The sequence below is a fragment of the Fukomys damarensis genome, unplaced genomic scaffold (assembly GCF_012274545.1).
Source record: "Fukomys damarensis isolate Sample0158 unplaced genomic scaffold, DMR_v1.0_HiC HiC_scaffold_2, whole genome shotgun sequence".
Taxonomy (NCBI): domain Eukaryota; kingdom Metazoa; phylum Chordata; class Mammalia; order Rodentia; family Bathyergidae; genus Fukomys; species Fukomys damarensis.
In genome coordinates, this window is record NW_022900914.1 from 59,449,233 (window position 1) to 59,467,584 (window position 18,352).

At 47.5% G+C, this 18,352-nt stretch overlaps 1 protein-coding gene across 1 annotated transcript in view; it reads left to right on the forward strand.

The window, feature by feature from the left end:
* The window catches only part of Tcf7l1 (transcription factor 7 like 1), a 47,260-nt gene that overhangs the window by 26,552 nt on the left and 2,356 nt on the right, over positions 1–18,352 (forward strand). Inside the window, exons 3-9 of the mRNA XM_010635243.2 lie at positions 12,763–12,895; positions 14,050–14,152; positions 14,368–14,451; positions 15,141–15,284; positions 15,738–15,897; positions 15,977–16,084; positions 17,599–17,674. Coding sequence (XP_010633545.1) covers positions 12,763–12,895; positions 14,050–14,152; positions 14,368–14,451; positions 15,141–15,284; positions 15,738–15,897; positions 15,977–16,084; positions 17,599–17,674 — 808 coding nt within the window. The remainder of the gene's footprint in view (positions 1–12,762; positions 12,896–14,049; positions 14,153–14,367; positions 14,452–15,140; positions 15,285–15,737; positions 15,898–15,976; positions 16,085–17,598; positions 17,675–18,352) is intronic.

Sequence of the window (18,352 nt, forward strand, 5' to 3'; positions counted from 1 at the left end):
TCTACTTCCTGTAATTCTGTTCATTGCCTCTAAGATACTGTATTAATACTGTGTATCAGTCTTGATCTTTTCTAATTCTTTATTTTCTTTCTAGACCTTTTCTTTAACTACTGTATATCATTGTGATAGAAAAATACGTGAGATTCCTAAATCATCAAGAAGGTTCTACACCCGTAGTTGCAACTCTCAGACAAACATTGGACCATTACAGATGTGTGCTGTGCAAATAAAAATTCACCCCTGTACTGGAGCATGGGCCTCTTATTTTGTCTGACGGCAGATAAGCATGAATATACATCATACTGCAGATAGCAAAACAGACAATTTTCCAGTAAATTATACATTATACTCTGTATTCTAACATAGCAAAGCAGAAACACCTTAAAAGCCTAAGGGTCATCTAGGGGAGAAAACCCTTAACGTGAACTTGGAATTCTACAGATAGGGAGAAGACCACCTTCGCCTTTAGAGTCGGAGCACCTAAGAAGTAGATACCGTGTTGAAGGAAATCCATAGAGAGATATGCAAGGAGGAAGGAAGATGTTTATGTCAGAGCCTAGAAAACGCAGCAGGTTTGAACCTCAGCTCCATCTCTTTCTCTTCGTGCAACTTCAGGCAATTTATCTCTTTGCCTCAGTTTCCTCATCTATTAAATGGAGATTAAAAGCGGAGCATGTGGAGTGCACCTGTGTGTAACCCCAGCACTCTGAAGCAGGAGGATCACAAGTTAGAGCACAGCCTCGGGAAACGCAGTGAGACCCTGTCTCAAAATTTTTAAAAAAAGGTTCTAAAAGGCCTGGGAATGTAGCTCTGTGCAAATGCCCTGAGTTCAGTCCCCAGTACTGCTGAATACACACATGCATATGGACTAGAGGAAGGCTGATCTTACAGCATTGTGTGAGAATGAGCCAGTGCATGGTAATGAGCTTAGCAATGAGCCTAGCACAAAGTGAGTCCTCACTAACGGTTTGCTTACCAAGTACCATCCCTTCAGTATCACCCTCACTGCCAGGACTGTGGCTGCCATTGCTATTATTGAGAAATTAGAAAAGGAATGAACAATTAAAATCCCATTTAATTAGCAAAGCTAAGAGGTAATGAGAGCCTGAATTAGGTGCCAGAACAAATAGACAGATTGCAAAGGTAATAGAGATAATGAGCGTAGAATTTAGCATCTTATCCCCCAAGGATATGGTTTAATTGGGCAGGGGTGAGGCTGTTATCTTAGTATTTTAAGCTCCCCAGGGAATCCTAAGGGGCAGCCAGAGTTGAGAACCCTTGCTCTACATGCAAATCAGCTGCAGAGTAGAAAGAGGAGCCTAAGGCTAGAGGTGTAAACAAGACTTGAAGGCTTTTGCAGGGTAGCCGTAAGAGCTTGAGCACTGGTTTTTTTTACTAGAGAAACTACAACCCTCTGTGTCATGAAAATTAATTTTCCAATCAACAGTAAAATGTTTTAAGAAGAGCAGTAGTGCAAGTGAAGGAAACAGCCTACATAGTGGGCCCTGAGGAAGCTGTCTGGCAAGAGGGCGGAGAAACAAGTACTGACTTGGCCCGAGGGGACTGAGTGCAGCATTAGCATTCCTTGCCTTGACACCTTTAAGGCAGACTCCCAAACCCCAGGCACACTAATGTTTCGTAACTGTTTATAGCATCTGGCCCTGTAAGCTTCCTCCTTGCAGAATATTAGCGAGACTCCTACCCAGACCATACTCCCTTGTTGCCCGGTCCTTGCCTCTGTCCCTGAGGGAAACGAAGACACCCACTTTCGGATAACTAAGGTGAAGATAAAAAATCACATCGATCTTGTTCACATTCATGTACCCAGCATCTGTCAGCATGCTCAAGGAGAACTTCTTGAGTGACTAAAAGAATAAATGGCCTTTTTTTTTTTTTTTTAAAGTCAATATAGGGCCGGGAATTTAGCTCAGTTGTTCTGCTGCCTGACTCCAAAGCACAAGGACCTGAGTTTGATCCCAGGTACCAAAAAAAATAAATAAATAAATTAAAGGTCAATATCTCTTCTCTAACCCTCTTTATCCCAGGCCCATTTCCTTATTCTCATTCAGATTTTTTAAATTTAAAAACATTTTTTTGAAATAATGAAAGTATGCACTGTGTGGTACATGTGGGAAAATGAAAACGGTCAGAGCATAAGACCTGTAGCCTCATATCCCACATGTGTTTTGTTACATCACGTTTCAGTCTTGTGTGTCTTTGTGTTTTTCCTGTAACTTGATTTTGCTATGATGATCAAAAAGGCTTCCTTTCTAGATAGATACTTAAACTGTACCGAGTCACGGGCCAAATGGGCCCGGTGTTGCAGAATTTTTAGAAATGACTGAAGTTCTCCAAAAATTGGGAAAGATTTAATCCAGTGTTTTAGAACATGGTCACATTTTCAGGTTGGTTGTTTTATTTCTGCTGGTTTGTTTGTTTCACAGTGCTGGGGTCAGGCCCAGGGCCTCATGCATCCTGGGCAAGTGCTCTATCACTAAGCTACCCAAAAGACTCCCCTTTCTTTTTAAGACAGTTACCCAGGTTGGCCTCAAATGTACCTTCCTATCCTCCCACCTCAGCCCTCCTGGTAGCCGGGATAATAGATGTGTGCCATTGCGCCTGGCAGGTTGTCTGTTTTTAATATAAGTTTTAGCTCTTCGGCTGTTCACCCAGAATCCAAAGAAGTGGGGAAGGACACAGGCAATAAGGAGTTGGGTAGACAGAGGTGTGGAGAACACATCCAGATGAGGATAGTGCAACGATAGAACGTCTGTTAGCTTCAAAGCACTGCCAGCTTTCTTCCTGGTTGCCTTTTACTTCAACTTTTTGATGTACTGGGTCAAACTCAGGGCCTCACACATGCTCAGCAAGTGCTCTACCCCAGCCTACTTCAAATTTTTTTAAACCAGTGGCAACCAGTAAGGTTTAGAGTTTCTGAGTTGAAGTTGATGTCCTTGTGTACTTTCTTCTACTTATAAATATATAGTGAAATTCACCCATGTATATACAGTTCTGTGATTTTTGACAAACTCATTCAGTCGGGTGTGCACCACAATCAGACTACATACAACAGTTCCATGTTAGGATTGTGTGTGTAGGAAGAGAGAGGCAGGCAAATTTACCTCAGCGAACCAGCTCACTGAGTCATGGGCCTGCAAGTTACAGATCTGCAGGGCACTGACAGGCTGGAGATGGATAGAGCTTGCACCCTGATTGGAAAGGGAGCTGGTAACGAAGTCCATTCGATTTTAGGCTCCGAGAGCTAGCCTCTGTGTTTCTACACTCTGTCTTCCCAGCCCTCAGGGTGGCCACCTTGTCCCCAAGGCCGTGGGCAGCAGCCGTCCCTTCTGAGTCACCTTAGCCATCCTTCTCTTCTCCTGAAGGATGTTCACGGTCACGTCGCTGCTGGCCCATCCTGTGGAATCCTGGAGTCTGGCAGCCCCCACTGCCTTTGGCCCTTTGCCTCTTCCCCTTCGGCCCAGGAAGGCAGCGTCTGCCGAGACTCGCTCTGCTGCTGTGTGTGTCAGTAGCTCATTTCCTTTTGTTGCTGACTAGGACCCCAGTGTATGGATACATTGTAGTTGTGAACCCATTTACTAGTGGAAGGACCTTTGACTTGTTTCCAGATTTGAAAATATGAATTAGTACTGTAAATATATTTATATAAAAGCATAAGTCTACACAATACATAAGTATGTTCACATACAGCTTTTTGTGTGAAAATATGTTTCTATTCCTCTTGAGTGAATATCTAAGAATGGAATTGCTTTTTTTTTTTTTTTTTAAGTTTTTTGGAACAAGATTGAATCTGAGACCTTTGCTTCAAAAGTCTGTAAAATGTGTGTGCACACCTGTTCGTGTGTGCATGCTCAGAATGGAAACTTTTAAATAATGGCTTCTTTGGGAAGAGAGGAGGAAAATAGGACTGGTGGAGTGTTATAAGCAGATTTAGCTTTCTGTGATGTTTGAAAGAAAAAAGAACAAGTGGGGCTTGGTGGTGCAGACCTATAATCCCAGCATTCTGGGAGGCTGAAGCAAGGGGATTGAACATTTGAGCCCAGACTGGGCAACTCAATGATTTAGCCAGACTCTGTCTTTAAAAAGGGCTGGGACAGAATCAGGGATTTAGCTCAGTGGCACTGCACCTGCCTTGCAAGCACAAGGTTATGAGTTTGATCCCTGGTACCAAAACAAACAAACAAAAACAACAACAACAACAACAACAGTGGAGGGGTGGGGCTGGGACATAGTTCCATGTGAATGCTCTGGATTCAATCCTCAGTACTGCAGCAAAAAAAAAAAAAAAAAAGTCCCCACCCCTTACTGGGGACTGAACTCAGATCCTGGCACTTGTGAGGCAGACACAGTACCCCTGAGCTAAATTCCCAGCCCACTGTGACTTATTCTTATTTAGCATTTATAATCTTTTGCAGACACATTCTAAGCAGGATTTTTGTTGCAAGTATGTGCAATCTCATTATTTCTATTATAGTTTCACATTTTTAGCAGGATCAAGATTAGAATTTTTCTCTTTGCTGTCATCTCAGGATTAGAAGGAGCCTACTGAGAGTATTTAAACACTTCTTATTCTCTGTCAGGCAACCATCTCTTGAACAAGCATCAGAATTGCATTGGGCGGGGTAGCGGGAGCTGTCATACCAAAGCTTGTGAGCCAGGTGTGGTGGTGCATGCCAATAATCCCAGCACTTGGGAAGCTGTGGCAGGAGGATTGCCCCAAATTCAAGGCCAGCCTGAACTGCATAGTGGAGACCTTTCTCAAAAAAAAAAAAAATGCTGGGTTGGGGATTTTGCTCAGTGGTTCCACCTACCTCACAAATACAAGGTTCTTTATCCACATTCACCAATTTTGCAGCTGTGCTATATATATACTTTGTTTCTTTTCTGATAAGTTGAGAGTAAGTTGGAGACACTGTAACCTTTAAATACTTTAGTTGTACTGCCTAAAAACAAAGATATTCTCTTAAATAAGCACAGTACAGTTACCAAAATTCAAGAAATATTAACATTTCACATTCCTATCCAACTCACAATAGAATTTCCCGTTTTCTCCCAGGGTCCCAGTAACGTCCATGATGTCCATCTGATTTCTCCTGGTCCAGAGTTTGCCCAAGATCATGCATTACATTTTGTTGTCATGTTCCTTTAGTCTGATTTAGCAGAGTTCCTTTGTTTTTCTCGACCTGCCCCCCACCCAGCTATTTTGTAGGATGTTCCTCAAATTGGGTTTGTCTGATGTTTCCTGGGGATTATATTCAGGTTGGGCATTTTTGCCAAGAACACCACGGAGCTAATGTTGTGTCTGAAGGCGTTTTCCAGTGTTTAGATGTCGGTGTCAATTGTTTGGTTTAGAGGTGGGCATGGTGGTGCATCCCTGTAGTCCCGGCAATCTGGGAGGCTGAGGCATGAAGGACCACAAGTTCCATTCCAGCCCGGGCAACTTAGCAAGACCCATCTCAGAATTCAAAATAAAAATAAAAAAGCTGGGGATGTAGCTCAGAGTGAAAGCCCTGGGTTCAAAATCCTCAGTACTGCTCCACCCACCCCAAAAATTATTTGATTCAGGTGGTATCTACGGAGTGTTTCTATTGTAATATCACTATTTTTTTCCTCTGAATTTATTTTACTATATTTTTTGTCACCAAAACCAAACAAAATTTATTCATAAGTGCTTTGTAAGGAGAATATTTTGAAGCTATCTATATCAATCCTCTGTTTCTCACCAAATTTTCACACACTAGTTTTAGCAGGAAGTGGCGACTTCTGGCCTGCATCCTTCCTCCTTTTAGTTTCTCCTGTCAGCTTTAGCCTCTTGGGAGAGCTTAGTCCTATCTCCCACCTCATTCACCTTCAGAAAGAGCAGAATTGAACTTGCAACATGGATAACCCGGTAAGAAAGCTGGCAATGAAACAGAAAAGAGAAACTTTAAAAATTCTACAAATATTGTTCTTAAAGAAGAGGCCAAAACACCAGGTGTAGTGGCACACGCCGCTAATCTTCCCAGCACCGGGGAAGCTGAGGCAGGAGGACTGCTGCAAATTGGAAGCCAGCCTAGACTATATACACAATGAGACCCTGTCCTGCCCCCCCAAGAAAAGATCAGGGCCAGGGTTGTAGCTCAGTGGTGCAGTGCCTGCCTGGCAAGCTTGAGGCCCTGAGTTTAGTTCCCAGTACCAAAAAGGAAAAGTGGAAAAAAAAAAAAAAAAAAGACTAAAAAAAAAAGCTCCTTTAAAAAAAAATGAAAATAAAATGGCCAGTTATTTATTAAGTCATTTTCTCATTGAGCTCTCCTTTTGTCAACCTGTATAATATAACCATTTCTGCCTTCTGTTGTTTTGTCCTTAGTGTTTATCATCACGTACTATATAGTTTGTTTATACATCTTGTTTATTGTCTTTCTCCCAACTAAAATATAAGTACCACGTGGAAGGGAATAGTGACGCTCAACAACTAGGCCACACACACATCGAGGGGTCCGACAGGAGACTTTATTCAGGGAGTGGGAGCAGAGAGAGAGAGGAGGAAGAAGAAGAGAGGAAGAGAAGAAAAGAACAAAGAAAGGAAGGTCCTTTTATTGGTTTTGGGCTGGGCTATTGCTTATTCATGAGGAGTGGGCTACTTTTAACCTATCACAGGCCAGGCTGTCTTTTATGGGTCCAGCCCTGCAGAAACAGGTTTCAACTTCTCTGTCTGGCTGTGGCCTTGGTGGGAGGGAAACTAAAGATAGGGCATGTGGTCATTCTAAGAGCCAAGAAGCACCAGGAAAATGCAGCCTGTGATGACGGCGTCACGGCATACTTTAACATGATCAGTTCCCTAACACCATGAGAAACTTTCAGTGGGCTTTAAAAATAAAAAGGTTGCTATTAGGCCAGATCTCATCACATAGCTCAGGCTGGCCTCAAACTGCAGGGGCTTCTTCTGCCTCAGCCCCCTGAGGGCTGGCATTACAGGTGTGCGCCACCACGTCTGACAGAACTTACCTGTTTTTAGTACTGGATCACTTCGGGTTGGTCCAGTTCTTCTGAGTCCCTTACTTATGTGCTTGTATCAACTCCACACAAGGAACATAAACATTATGGTCTGCAAAGAGGTGTACTAATAACATTTTTTAAATAAAAAAATGAATTAATGAATCAAACGAGCTCCCCTGAATTCTGTAAGACTAAGTGAAAATTAACATTCACCCAGTCGCATCCTGGCAACAATTTAAATCGCATGGGTTTCAAAACACTTTCCTTCCAGGAACCATAAAACGAAAGAAGAGTCTAGTCCAAAGGAACAGAAATAAAGGTAACTAGGATTCTCTGCTCTGCACGCTCCCTGCTGGAAAACAATCCAAAGTCCAACTTGCAAAGCCCTGGAGAACACACCAGTGCTCGAAGGCACACAACAATTCCTGTGCCTTTTATCTCCAGAGGAGATTCTTCACATCTCTGCATCTGTCACAGCCTGCAGTGAGGTGCTTGCCCTGTTCAGAGCCGAGAACATGCTTTCTGACCCATGTAGACCCTTGGGATGTGGTGGTGCACACCTGTAATCCCAGTGCTCAGGAGGCTGAGGCAGGAGGATCACCACAGGTTGGAGACCAGCCTGAACTACATAGTGAGACCCTGCCTTGAATATAAACAAAATATATGACCCTGTCGCCTCTCTCCCTGGCCTCCCTATGGCTCTGCCCTGTGGGGCACACTGCCCATCCCAATGCCCCATTGTCCTCCTGAACTCCATGTTTTTTGGGCGGGTGGTGATCAGGAATCAAATGCAGGACTTTTCTCTTGCCAAGTAGGTGCAGTGCCTCTGAGCTACATCCCCAGCCTTTCTTCACCCCATTCTACATGTGTGTCCCCACTTCCTCCAGTTGTTGATTGAGTCATTTGCTCATACAGTGTTCCTCTCATCTGCCTTCTTAGCTTTCTCCTTAGCCTTTATCACTGTTTACTTCATGCTTTATTTGAATGTCTGCTCTACTGTCCTTTCCCTGACAAATGGCCAGTACCAGGAGAATGCACGTTTTGTAAAAATGGACAAGATTCTCCAGTGCCTGCACCAGACCTGGAGCAGTGGGGGAACTTGGTGGCTGCAGAAGACCTTGTTCTTTTTGCTGTTGTGACTGTATTGTCTGAAGGGATGGCTAGCTCAGCGGCACAGCGAGGTCACCAGAGCCCCGGAAGGTTCCCACAGCAGTTTAGCATTTGTCACATATTTCACCTCCACCTCTGGGCCTGTTTTCTGTCTGCAAAAAATAGAAAGAGATAAGCCCATACACAGGGATACAAAGGAGACATCTGGGGAACTGGTTTAAGAGCTTTAAACCGAGCATGGTGGCACACACCCATGACCCCAGCACTTAGGAGGCTGAGGCAGGAGGATTGCCGTGAGTTTGAGGCCAACCTGGGATACATAGTGAAACCCTGTCTGGAAAAAAAAAAAGTTCAACCTGGGCAAGTTGGTAAAACCTTGTCTCACAATACAAAATATATGTGCTGCTGAAGTGGGCACAACAATAAAAGGGACTAGGGATGTAGCTCAGTGCTAAGGCCCTGGCTACAATTCTCAGATCCACACCCGACCCCCACCATCCCCCCAAAATTGTTCTCTGTCATAGAAGCTTACACAGTGAAGGAGACTTGTGGTCTACAAGAATGGGTACAGGCATAGCATGTCCTGTTGAGGTACAAATGGGATAAAGAAAGCACCACTATAATAGACCTGCTTTACTCTAAAACCATTAGGAAGGAATTAACCTCTACTGTACAAACCATGAAGTGTGTTGGAGAAAAATTTGGCCCAGGAGTGGAGACTTGACCTGTGGATTGGTTTGCAGGATAGTGTGCACCTCGCTTTCCCTGAGCTCAGCTAAGTCGACTAGAGGTTACCTCAAGCCCCGCTTGAAATAACCCTTAGGAAGAATACAGGTAGCTTGGGCAGATTCTTGTAGCAAACCTGAGGTTGAAAATACTGCTAAGAGCGCAAGCAAAACGGGGCACAGCAGAACGGACTGCGTGACTCTTGGCCAAGCTGATTACCTGTCCCAGATGGGAGGATCAGGGCAGCGTGGAATGCAGCCGGTCCGCATGTCCTCTCAGACCATGCCTGTGGGGGGTGGGGAGTCCTCCACCCTGGCCTCTGATGCTTCCGGTCCCTTGCCCTGCCTGGGAGTATCTTAGGAACAAGTCCAGTTTCCTTTCCCCTCGAAACCTGTTCTTAGGGTTATCCCCCAGAACAGTTCTGATCCCCAAAGAGAGGGCTGTCTCCCTGTCTTCGAGCAGTTACATGCGGATGACACAGATGTCTTAAACACATGACATCAGGTAGAGTTAGCGCTGCGCTGAAACTCGTCACGTCCATGCTGCTTCTCGCGTGATGGGGAAGGGGCTCCGCTCCCCAAAGCTGGCCGCTTGCACCTCCCATCTCTGATACTGGGGTGAAGAAGAGGAGCTGGTGAGCGGTAGGGGTCTGGGGTCTTTGGGGAGGCTCGCTAAAACTCCTGTGAGCAGCAGCTGGAGCGGGCCACCAGAATTTTTGGGGTGTGTCTAATCAGGAGGCTGTGAGGAGTTGCTCCATTCTGGGCTTAACAGGAAGTCATGAAAGAGTGAGAGAGGCCCACAGTTGCCTCCTTGGGAGCCAAAGTGCTACAGCTTGGACAGTTGTAGAAACTACGACTGGAAGAGACAAGAGGCACCTGGGTAAGAATGTGTTGGGGCCCTGTGACTTATGGAGAGGATTTAAGCCTGAGATGGCTCTGAGATGCTCTTCCTTGGGTACATACATCTGGCCCGGCCTGGGCACCTGTGCCTTCACTGATACAGGTTGTACTGGTGTTGCCCCCAGGGGGTTTGTATTCCTGATCCTTGGCCTGAGCTTATGCTGTGAACATCTTGGCCCTAAGGGCAGCTGAAGAAAAGAGCAGGAACATTGTTCTTGTTTGATTTGGGTTTTTTTGAAATAGGATCTCCCTATATGGTGCAGTCTTACCTTGAACTCTCTATGTAGCCCAGGCTGTCCTGGAGCTTGCAGTCCTCCTGCCTCAGCCTTCTGAGTACTAGCATTACAGGTGTGCAGCATCACAGCTGGTATGAGTAGGGGCTTTTATTGGGACAGTGGTCTCTTAAAAGAACCGTCCCTCCAGTTCCCTCAAGGTAGCAGTCCAGTCTTAGCATCTTGAATACCGAATCTACTTCCCGCCTTCCCTGTCCCGCCATTCTCTGGACACAGACGCCACCTAGTGGGGAATAGTAATAGCTCACGGATCCTTTAGGGGACTATACCGGATTTCCAAAATAACTCACATTTCCCACTTGTGTTTAACTCTGCCACCCACTCATTGCTGTTTGACAGCTTCTGAGAGGTCAAACTCACCAGCACAGGAGACATCAGGATTTTGTGACACTATCACCTGCTTCTGGATGCCTGTGTGTGATATAAATACATGGAAACTAAAAATGCATGAGAAATCTGAATGAAGTGACTGGGTTAGATGGTATAACTGTTTTCTACATGCTTTATGATGTTTATAGTTCCTTCTTAGAAAAGCTGTGTTATTCTTGGTGTACGTTTTAAATAGTAATGTAAAATCGGAAGATAGAAAAAGAAGAAACAAAAAGCATTTGGCTCTCCCTGAAACATAACTACCGATTACATTTTGCTGTGCTTGTATTTAGTTTTTTGGATTGGGTTTTGGCTCTGTTTTGTTTGCGGTACTAGGGACTGAACCCAGGGTTGACAGGCGAAGCAGGCTGTCTACCACGGAGCTACATCTCCAGCCATTAGCTAGTCTTTTTATTGCAGTTTATATTTGTTTGTCTTTAAATTATGGTCATTCTATGTAATTCTTTCTTCACATACTTTCACTTTGGTAATAACCCTGTTGCATTTATAATATTAGACAAACTTTATACAAAGCTGGTTCCAATGAAATACAAAACATTTCATTTAATTGCATTGCATTGGGTTCCTGGAAATCGGCTCTTAGGATTCATTCTGTACCTTTATTTGTGCTGTGTGTTTATGCATAGAGACATTGTCAACGACCAGCAATGAACAGATGAAAACAGTGCAAAGGGAAGGTTAAGATTTATTGTGCAGCGAGCGGGAGCCACCCGCGGAGGTGATGGGAGGTGGGAGAGGGGTGGAGGAGAAGCGAGATTATGCCTGCCGGGCCCAGCGTGTGCCGGCGCCACCTAGTGCTCGTGGTTAAGAATAGCGTGGGTCCGCTGCCTCCCAGCGCAGCTTAGCGAGAGCACAGGGATGCCTAGGATACGTGCGTTACCGTCAGGGTTTGCATTGTGAGCGAGCGCCAGATGGGCACCATGTGAAGGGAAGACGGGCTTGTGGAATCTAGGAAATGAAAATTCGAACAAGACAGCAGTGTGGGGTTCACTGCTAGGGACCACCTCTAAATCTCATCTCTTACAAATCTTTTTCAAATCTATCTCTTCTTGCCTTATTATTTTCTTTTAATCTGACCTTTCTCTCTGACAGCTATGTTTTGATCAGGATCTTGGGAGGCAGGTAGTATAAAGGAAAGAACTCTGGTTTTTAGAGCCCCATATACCAACAGGAATTCCAGTTCTGCTATTCACTACCCTCAGGCTGAGGTTCAGCTACTTAGTGCGCTGAGATCAATTTTCGCATATCTAAACTGGGGACAGTCAAGCTGAGCCTGGTGGCATGTGTCTGTAATCCCAGCATGTGGGAGGCTGAGGCAGGAGGAGCACCACAAGTTCAAGGCCAGCCTGGCTACACAGTGAGACTGTCTCAGAAAAGAAAAAATATATAATGACAGTACCTTCTGCACAAGTTGTAAAAAGGACGAGCCGTTGTGCATATTGCTGTGTTTGTAAAGTGTAGCTATTTTTGTAAGAAAAGATCCTTATTGTTGAATCAGACCAGATGAAAGTAATTTTAAAAATTAACTGGGTTTAGGGCCATGGATTTCGCTCGGTGGTTCCACCGCCTGCCTTGCAAATGCAAGGTCCTGGAGTTCAATTCCTGGTACAAAAAAAAAAAAAAAAATTTTAATTGGGCTTGCCAATTCTAGGATGCCTGGGGTTTTTTCCATTTTAAACTCTGAAACTAAGATGTATCGCAACATGCTAGTGCTCCTTCTTTGCTTCCACTTATATAAAACAGTGATATTGCTTACTTTCGGTGGTGTTGTAAGTGATTTGTGGTGGGCGGCAGTGTTGGAAGTGGTACCTAGAGAAAAGCTGAAAGTACCCTTAGTCTGTAAAACCGGAAGTGGGTAGGTAACTGGCGCTCAGGGTTCTGAAGGTGACAAAGCCCCCCCCCACACACACGCTGCTGAGTTCCTGGACTCAGAGCCAGGCCTGAGAGCCATTTCTGTGAAGCTGAAGCCGGAAGTGGGTAGGTAACTGGCGCTCAGGGTTCTGAAGGTGACAAAGCCCCCCACACACACACGCTGCTGAGTTCCTGGACTCAGAGCCAGGCCTGAGAGCCATTTCTGTGAAGCTGATTTGCACAGGGTGCACTGAGCCCTTTCTGGTTCGCTGAGGTCACACAGTACAGTTTGCGGGGTGCTGGGAGGTGAACCCCTCCCTGACCCCATGGCTTCCTTCTCAGCTGCGCAGGCTGCTTCCTCTCTTCAGGGGTGTGTGGAGGACTGAGTGGGATGTTGTATGGAAAATACCTGGCACTCCTTCCCCTCAGTGAAGAACAGCTGATTCTACTCCCATCTCCTTGGCAACTGGCCCTAGTCCCTTCTTTCCTGTGCCTTACAGTCGAACAAAGTTCCTGTTGTTCAGCACCCGCATCACATGCACCCATTGACGCCCCTCATCACCTACAGCAACGACCACTTCTCCCCAGGATCCCCTCCCACACATCTCTCCCAGGAGATCGATCCAAAGACAGGTGAGTACCCACCACACAGGTGCTTGTGGACTGGGGTGGCTTTTCTCTGTGGGAGACATAGCAGGACTTGCAGAAGGCAGCTCTGAGTTCAGATCATGCCTCCAGCCCTCCAGAGTCTCCTGACCATGACCTTGTACCTTCCCCACCATGGGGATAGTGTGAGGATTAAAGGGAATGAAATGACATGAGCTTGGGCCTGGCTTCAGAGTGAACATCAGGGGCTGCTCTGTCAAAGTCTGGCCTAGCTGTGAGCTGTGCCTCCCTCCACCAAAACCCAGTCCCTTGGCTGAATATTTTCACATAGAGTCATCAGTCCAGCCAGGTTTCTAAGCAGGGAAGAGAAGCTGGGGTGTTTGTTCGTTTGTTTGTTTTGGGTTTTTGTACTGAAGCTCAAACCCAGGTCCTTCACCCTGAGCTACATCCCCAAGACCTTTTTTACTTATTTCGAGATAGGGTCTCACTAAGTTGCCCAGGCTGGACTCAAACTTGTGATCCTCTTGCCTCAGCCTCCCAGAATGCTGGAGTTGCCCATGTACACCCCTGTGCCAGGCTAGCTTGTTAAAAAAAATCTTCAACGGCCCATCAGACCTGTCCAACCCAGGGAGCTAAGGTCTTCATAACAACTTCACAGAACTGCCGTGTCTCAAAGCCTTTTGGAGCCCTGCTCTGGAGAAATAGTGCTCAACACACAGTGCACATAATAAACAGGACCAATGTGGAAGAGAAATCTAGAGTTTAGGGCTGAGTATGTAGCTCAGTGGTAGAACATGTGCCAAAGCCATCACCAGCTCTGAAAAACAAAACAAAATAAGAAACCCAGAGTTCATTTCTCCACAAAGGAGGCCAGTTTTCTAGACAGCTGGTTCATGGATGACTCGGGATATCCTGGCACTCTGTGGGGATTTCCTGACCCTTTCTTACAAGACTTCGATTCCTGGGATAGGCAGCTGGAAGTTACTGCACCTTGCAGAGATGGGGACTGTGCCTTCTGTGAAGGTCCTTGACCAGCTGGCAGAGCTGTTGGCAGAGGGTAGAGGGCAAGGCTGATGAAGAGAGCTTTCAAGACTCCAGCACGGCCTGGGGGTGGAGGGGAGAAAGCTGCCCTTTGCTACAGGACAGAGGGAAGGATCTGACATGTCTCTCTCTGGAAGCAGGAATCCCCCGGCCTCCTCACCCATCTGAGCTGTCACCGTATTATCCACTCTCTCCTGGAGCTGTCGGACAAATCCCCCATCCCCTCGGCTGGCTTGTCCCACAGTAAGGAAACTGCTGCCCTTCTTACCCCTTTCTGCCCTTCGCTGAGCTCTGTCTTCTGAACCCTAGGACTTGGGCCTCCCTGCTCCCACCCCTGGGCAGCTTATCCTGCTCTTCTCACTTCCTGTTCCAGTTTTTCCTCCTTCTCCCCATTCCCCTCCCTGTCCCAGCCCTGATCATTCCCAATACCTGACCAGACCTCCTTGCTCCTGGGACAGGCAGGGGCAGCCCATGTACTCCATTCCTCCTGGTGGCTTCCGGCACCCTTACCCGGCGCTGGCCATGAACGCCTCGATGTCCAGGTGAGTCTGGCTGGGGCTGTGAGCATGAAGGGACAGCCCAGAGCATGTTTGTCTGCTGGGGACTGCCATTTCTGACTGACACCGTCCGTGAGAGTCCCATCAGTCTGTGAGAAGGCACAGAGCTGCCTGTCTGGCCACCCCACTCTGATTAGGCCCATCTCGTGCCCCTGCTCTTTCCCTGAGTGGAATGGAGGCACAGGATCTTTGCCCATCTGCAACACGAACCTGAGCCCGAGCTCCCTACCCTCCCACTGCCACCTCCCATGTGCCGGGCTTTGCTGGCAGATGCGTTTGAGTATGTGGCACTGAAGCCAGAGACTGGGGGAAGGTTGGTCCCCCATGCTCAGTGTGAGAAGAGACAGGGTTGGCTCTGTCTCAAGGTTGCCATCTGACCGTGGCCCTCCAGTGAGAGATCATATGCACCCCATATGTGAGCCCCGTTTTCTCCCACTTATGCGGCCCCCTGACCTCTGCACCTTCTTCTGTATTTTCCATTCTGCCTGCTTCCGGCCCCAGGTTGGGGTGTCCTGTGTACTGGGGGTAGAGGGGACCTCAGGTGTTCCTCAAACCTGATTCTCCAGCAGACAACCCGTGGCCCTCCACTCCCCAAACTGGCAGGGAGCCCTGGCCTGTGCTGGGGACACACTCAGCCTGTGTCCTCTGCTGTCATTTGTTCCTCCCATATGCAGCCTGGTCTCCAGCCGGTTCTCCCCTCACATGGTGGCTCCTGCCCATCCTGGCCTGCCCACCTCAGGGATCCCCCACCCAGCCATCGTCTCACCCATCGTCAAGCAGGAACCGGCGGCCCCCAGCCTGAGCCCCGCGGTGAGCGCGTAAGTAAGCAGCATCCAGGGCTGATGGTGGAGGCCTGGCCGGTCTCTGAGCAGCAAATGCCATTTTGTTTTTCTCTCCCGGGGTCACCTGGGAGACCCCTCAGGACCTCCTCGCCCTTTGAGAGACCTGGTGCAACTTCTCTCATGTTGAGGAAAGTTTCACAGTGAGGCGCAGGGGCTGCAGAACCTGAGATGCCTGTGGCCTCCCTCTGCACCCTGATAGATCCATGAAAACACAGGCCGGAGAGGGGAAGGACCATGGACGCCCCAAAGAGAGCTGAGAGGCCCCTACCTTTGCCCGCTGTGCCAGGAAGATCTCAGAAAAGTCCCTGGCCAGCTCTCCCTGCCACCCTCTTCCTCTGTCAGGAGATTTTCAGAGATGGCGAGGTGATTCAGGATTGAGGGCTGTGTGTGGAAGATGCTCTAGTGCTGACCCCCACTCTGCCTTCCCAGGAAATCCCCAGTCGCCGTGAAAAAGGAGGAAGAGAAAAAGCCCCACGTGAAGAAGCCTCTGAATGCCTTCATGTTGTATATGAAGGAGATGAGGGCCAAGGTGGTGGCCGAGTGCACCCTGAAGGAAAGCGCGGCCATTAACCAAATCCTGGGAAGAAAGGTAAGGCGCACCCTCGGCCCCTCCCTGGGCGGCGTAGGTCCCTGACCCCTGTGCTGACCACTGCCCCTCTCTCCCGCAGTGGCACAACCTGTCTCGAGAAGAGCAGGCCAAGTACTATGAGCTGGCCCGGAAGGAGCGGCAGCTTCACTCCCAGCTCTACCCAACCTGGTCTGCCCGGGACAACTATGTGAGTGGTCGCACTGCTCAGGGGACATGCAGACCCTGGAGCAACTTCACGTGCAGAGGACTCTTAAGAGAGAAAGCCATATTTCTCTAGAAATAAGAAGCCATTTTAATTTTCATAAGGTTGCAAGATAGATTCAGGCATAGTGGTGTACACCTGTAACCCCAGGACTTGGAGGCTGAGGCAGGAGGATTGCTGCCAGTTTTAGGCTTGGCTTGGCTACATAGTGGGTTTAAAGCCAGCCTCAACTACATAGTGAGATTTTTATCTCCAAAAAAAATCCACAAGATAGTGCCCTTCCCATTTGAGCCAGACCCCACCTTTCATTCCTGCAGGGGCACTATAATAGCTGGAGGGGTGGGGAGTTCTCTCTAATCACAGCTGATATGCAGCCGCTTTTCATAGGTCTGTTCTTGTTTGTTTTTTTACTGCTAAGAAAATTCATAGCTGCAAGAGACTTTCAGAAGGACCTGGGACCCTTCAACTTTTGTTCAAGAAGCACTGCTCTAGGGAGAGAGTGGGAAAACCAGCCTGGAGGAGGGAGAAGTCTGAGGCCTCCAAGAAGCCTGGGCTGCCAGCCCCCTGAAGGGAAGCTTCTGCCTCCTCAAGGGGCTCCCCCTGTAGCACCCTCCGGTAGGGAAATTCAGAGCTGCAGGCCAGTGCCGCACCTCCCCCAATCTGCAGCCCACTGATAAGAGATTGATTATTAATCATTAAGCTAGTTTTTTTTGGGGGGGGTGTACTGGGGATCAAACTTGGGACCTTGCGAGGCGGACTCCAGAACCACTGAGCTAAACCCCCACCCTAGTATTTTTTAATATGAGTGTTGTAATCAGGGTTTTGGCAAGGGAATACATTAAATACAGGACATATAGTTTATAGGATTGTTTTATGATAATTACCCAAAAAGTCAAATACAAAGGAGTGCAAGAGATTAACCACACACTAGAGGCCCAAAGAATCCAGCTGAGGGCCTAGATCCCAGCAGTTTCCCACACAAGTCCAGCTAAAAGCTTAGCGTCCAAGGCAGTGTCCTCACAAGTCCAGCCAGTCACCTAGAGCCCACAGCAGTGTCTCATGCTTGTCCATGTGGATTCTGCACCTGGAAGCCCCAAAGGCCAGTGGGGGAAGCCAGAAAACCTACACCAGTAAGTGTGCCACCAGGATGATGGATGCACACTGGGCCAGGAAGGGACGCTCATGGTGAAGATCAGAGCTCCCCTGACGAAAACAGCAGCCATTCCCAGTGACAGCGAGGCCACGAGCTCCTCTGACAAGCACAGCCTAGTTCGCATCAGGAAAACTATCCGCAGCAAGCTTCTAGAAAACCGACAGGCCACAGTCTTCCCCTCCAGCTCTCTTTTTACAGCTATTGGCAACAGTCCTCAGGTGGATCCTGCACACCCAGACCACACTGACTGAGTTCAGCTGGGCCTTACAAGTTGACCATTAGTTAACCCACTACAATGAGGTATTATTCTGTTCCCTGCTTACCTCTTCCTTTGGCTATGTTTTAGGGTAAGAAAAAGAAAAGGAAGAGAGAAAAGCAGCTGTCACAGACACAGTCCCAGCAGCAAGTCCCCGAGGCAGAGGGTGAGTCCCTGGGGCCCTGTTCTCTCTGCTTCCCTCTCCCACTGCCCAGGCCACACCTTCCTGAGTGGCATCCGGGTCTTTCCTGACTCCATGCCCTCTGGTAGGAGCTGCCATTTGCCACAAACCTCCCCCATCAGTCTCACTCCGTTTGGGGGTGGTGTTGCTTTTTTAAAGATGACCCATAAAGATACCTGGAGACATTGAGGGATTTTCCCAGTTAGTCTGCTGGTTAAGTGATGTGGGTAGGATTTGATCCTGGGACTTTCTTTAAAGCCCAGGGACTTCTCAATTCAGTCAAGTCGCATCTGGAGGATTAAGTCCTAGAATCAATGCCAAGGCCAAAAATGGACTATGATTGAAATTAGCCTCGAAATTCCTATAGGCAAAATGTCCCATTAGAGACTGACATGCCACATATCAATGAATCCAATTTAAATCAGATTCCCCCAGATGTTTCTCTGGTGGAAACAAGTGATTTGGAACCACCTTGTGTGAAACACCTGTCCTAACCAGAGTACACCAGAATCACACTCAGCAGAAAGAGGTGCTCACAGTGTGACCAGGATTTAGGTCACGTCCTCAAGACAAGGATATAATTGCTTGTAACCTCTACAGTGCTTCTGATCTATTTCTCTCTACTTTTCTTCCTTCCCTTCCCCGCCCCCCCCCCCCGCACGG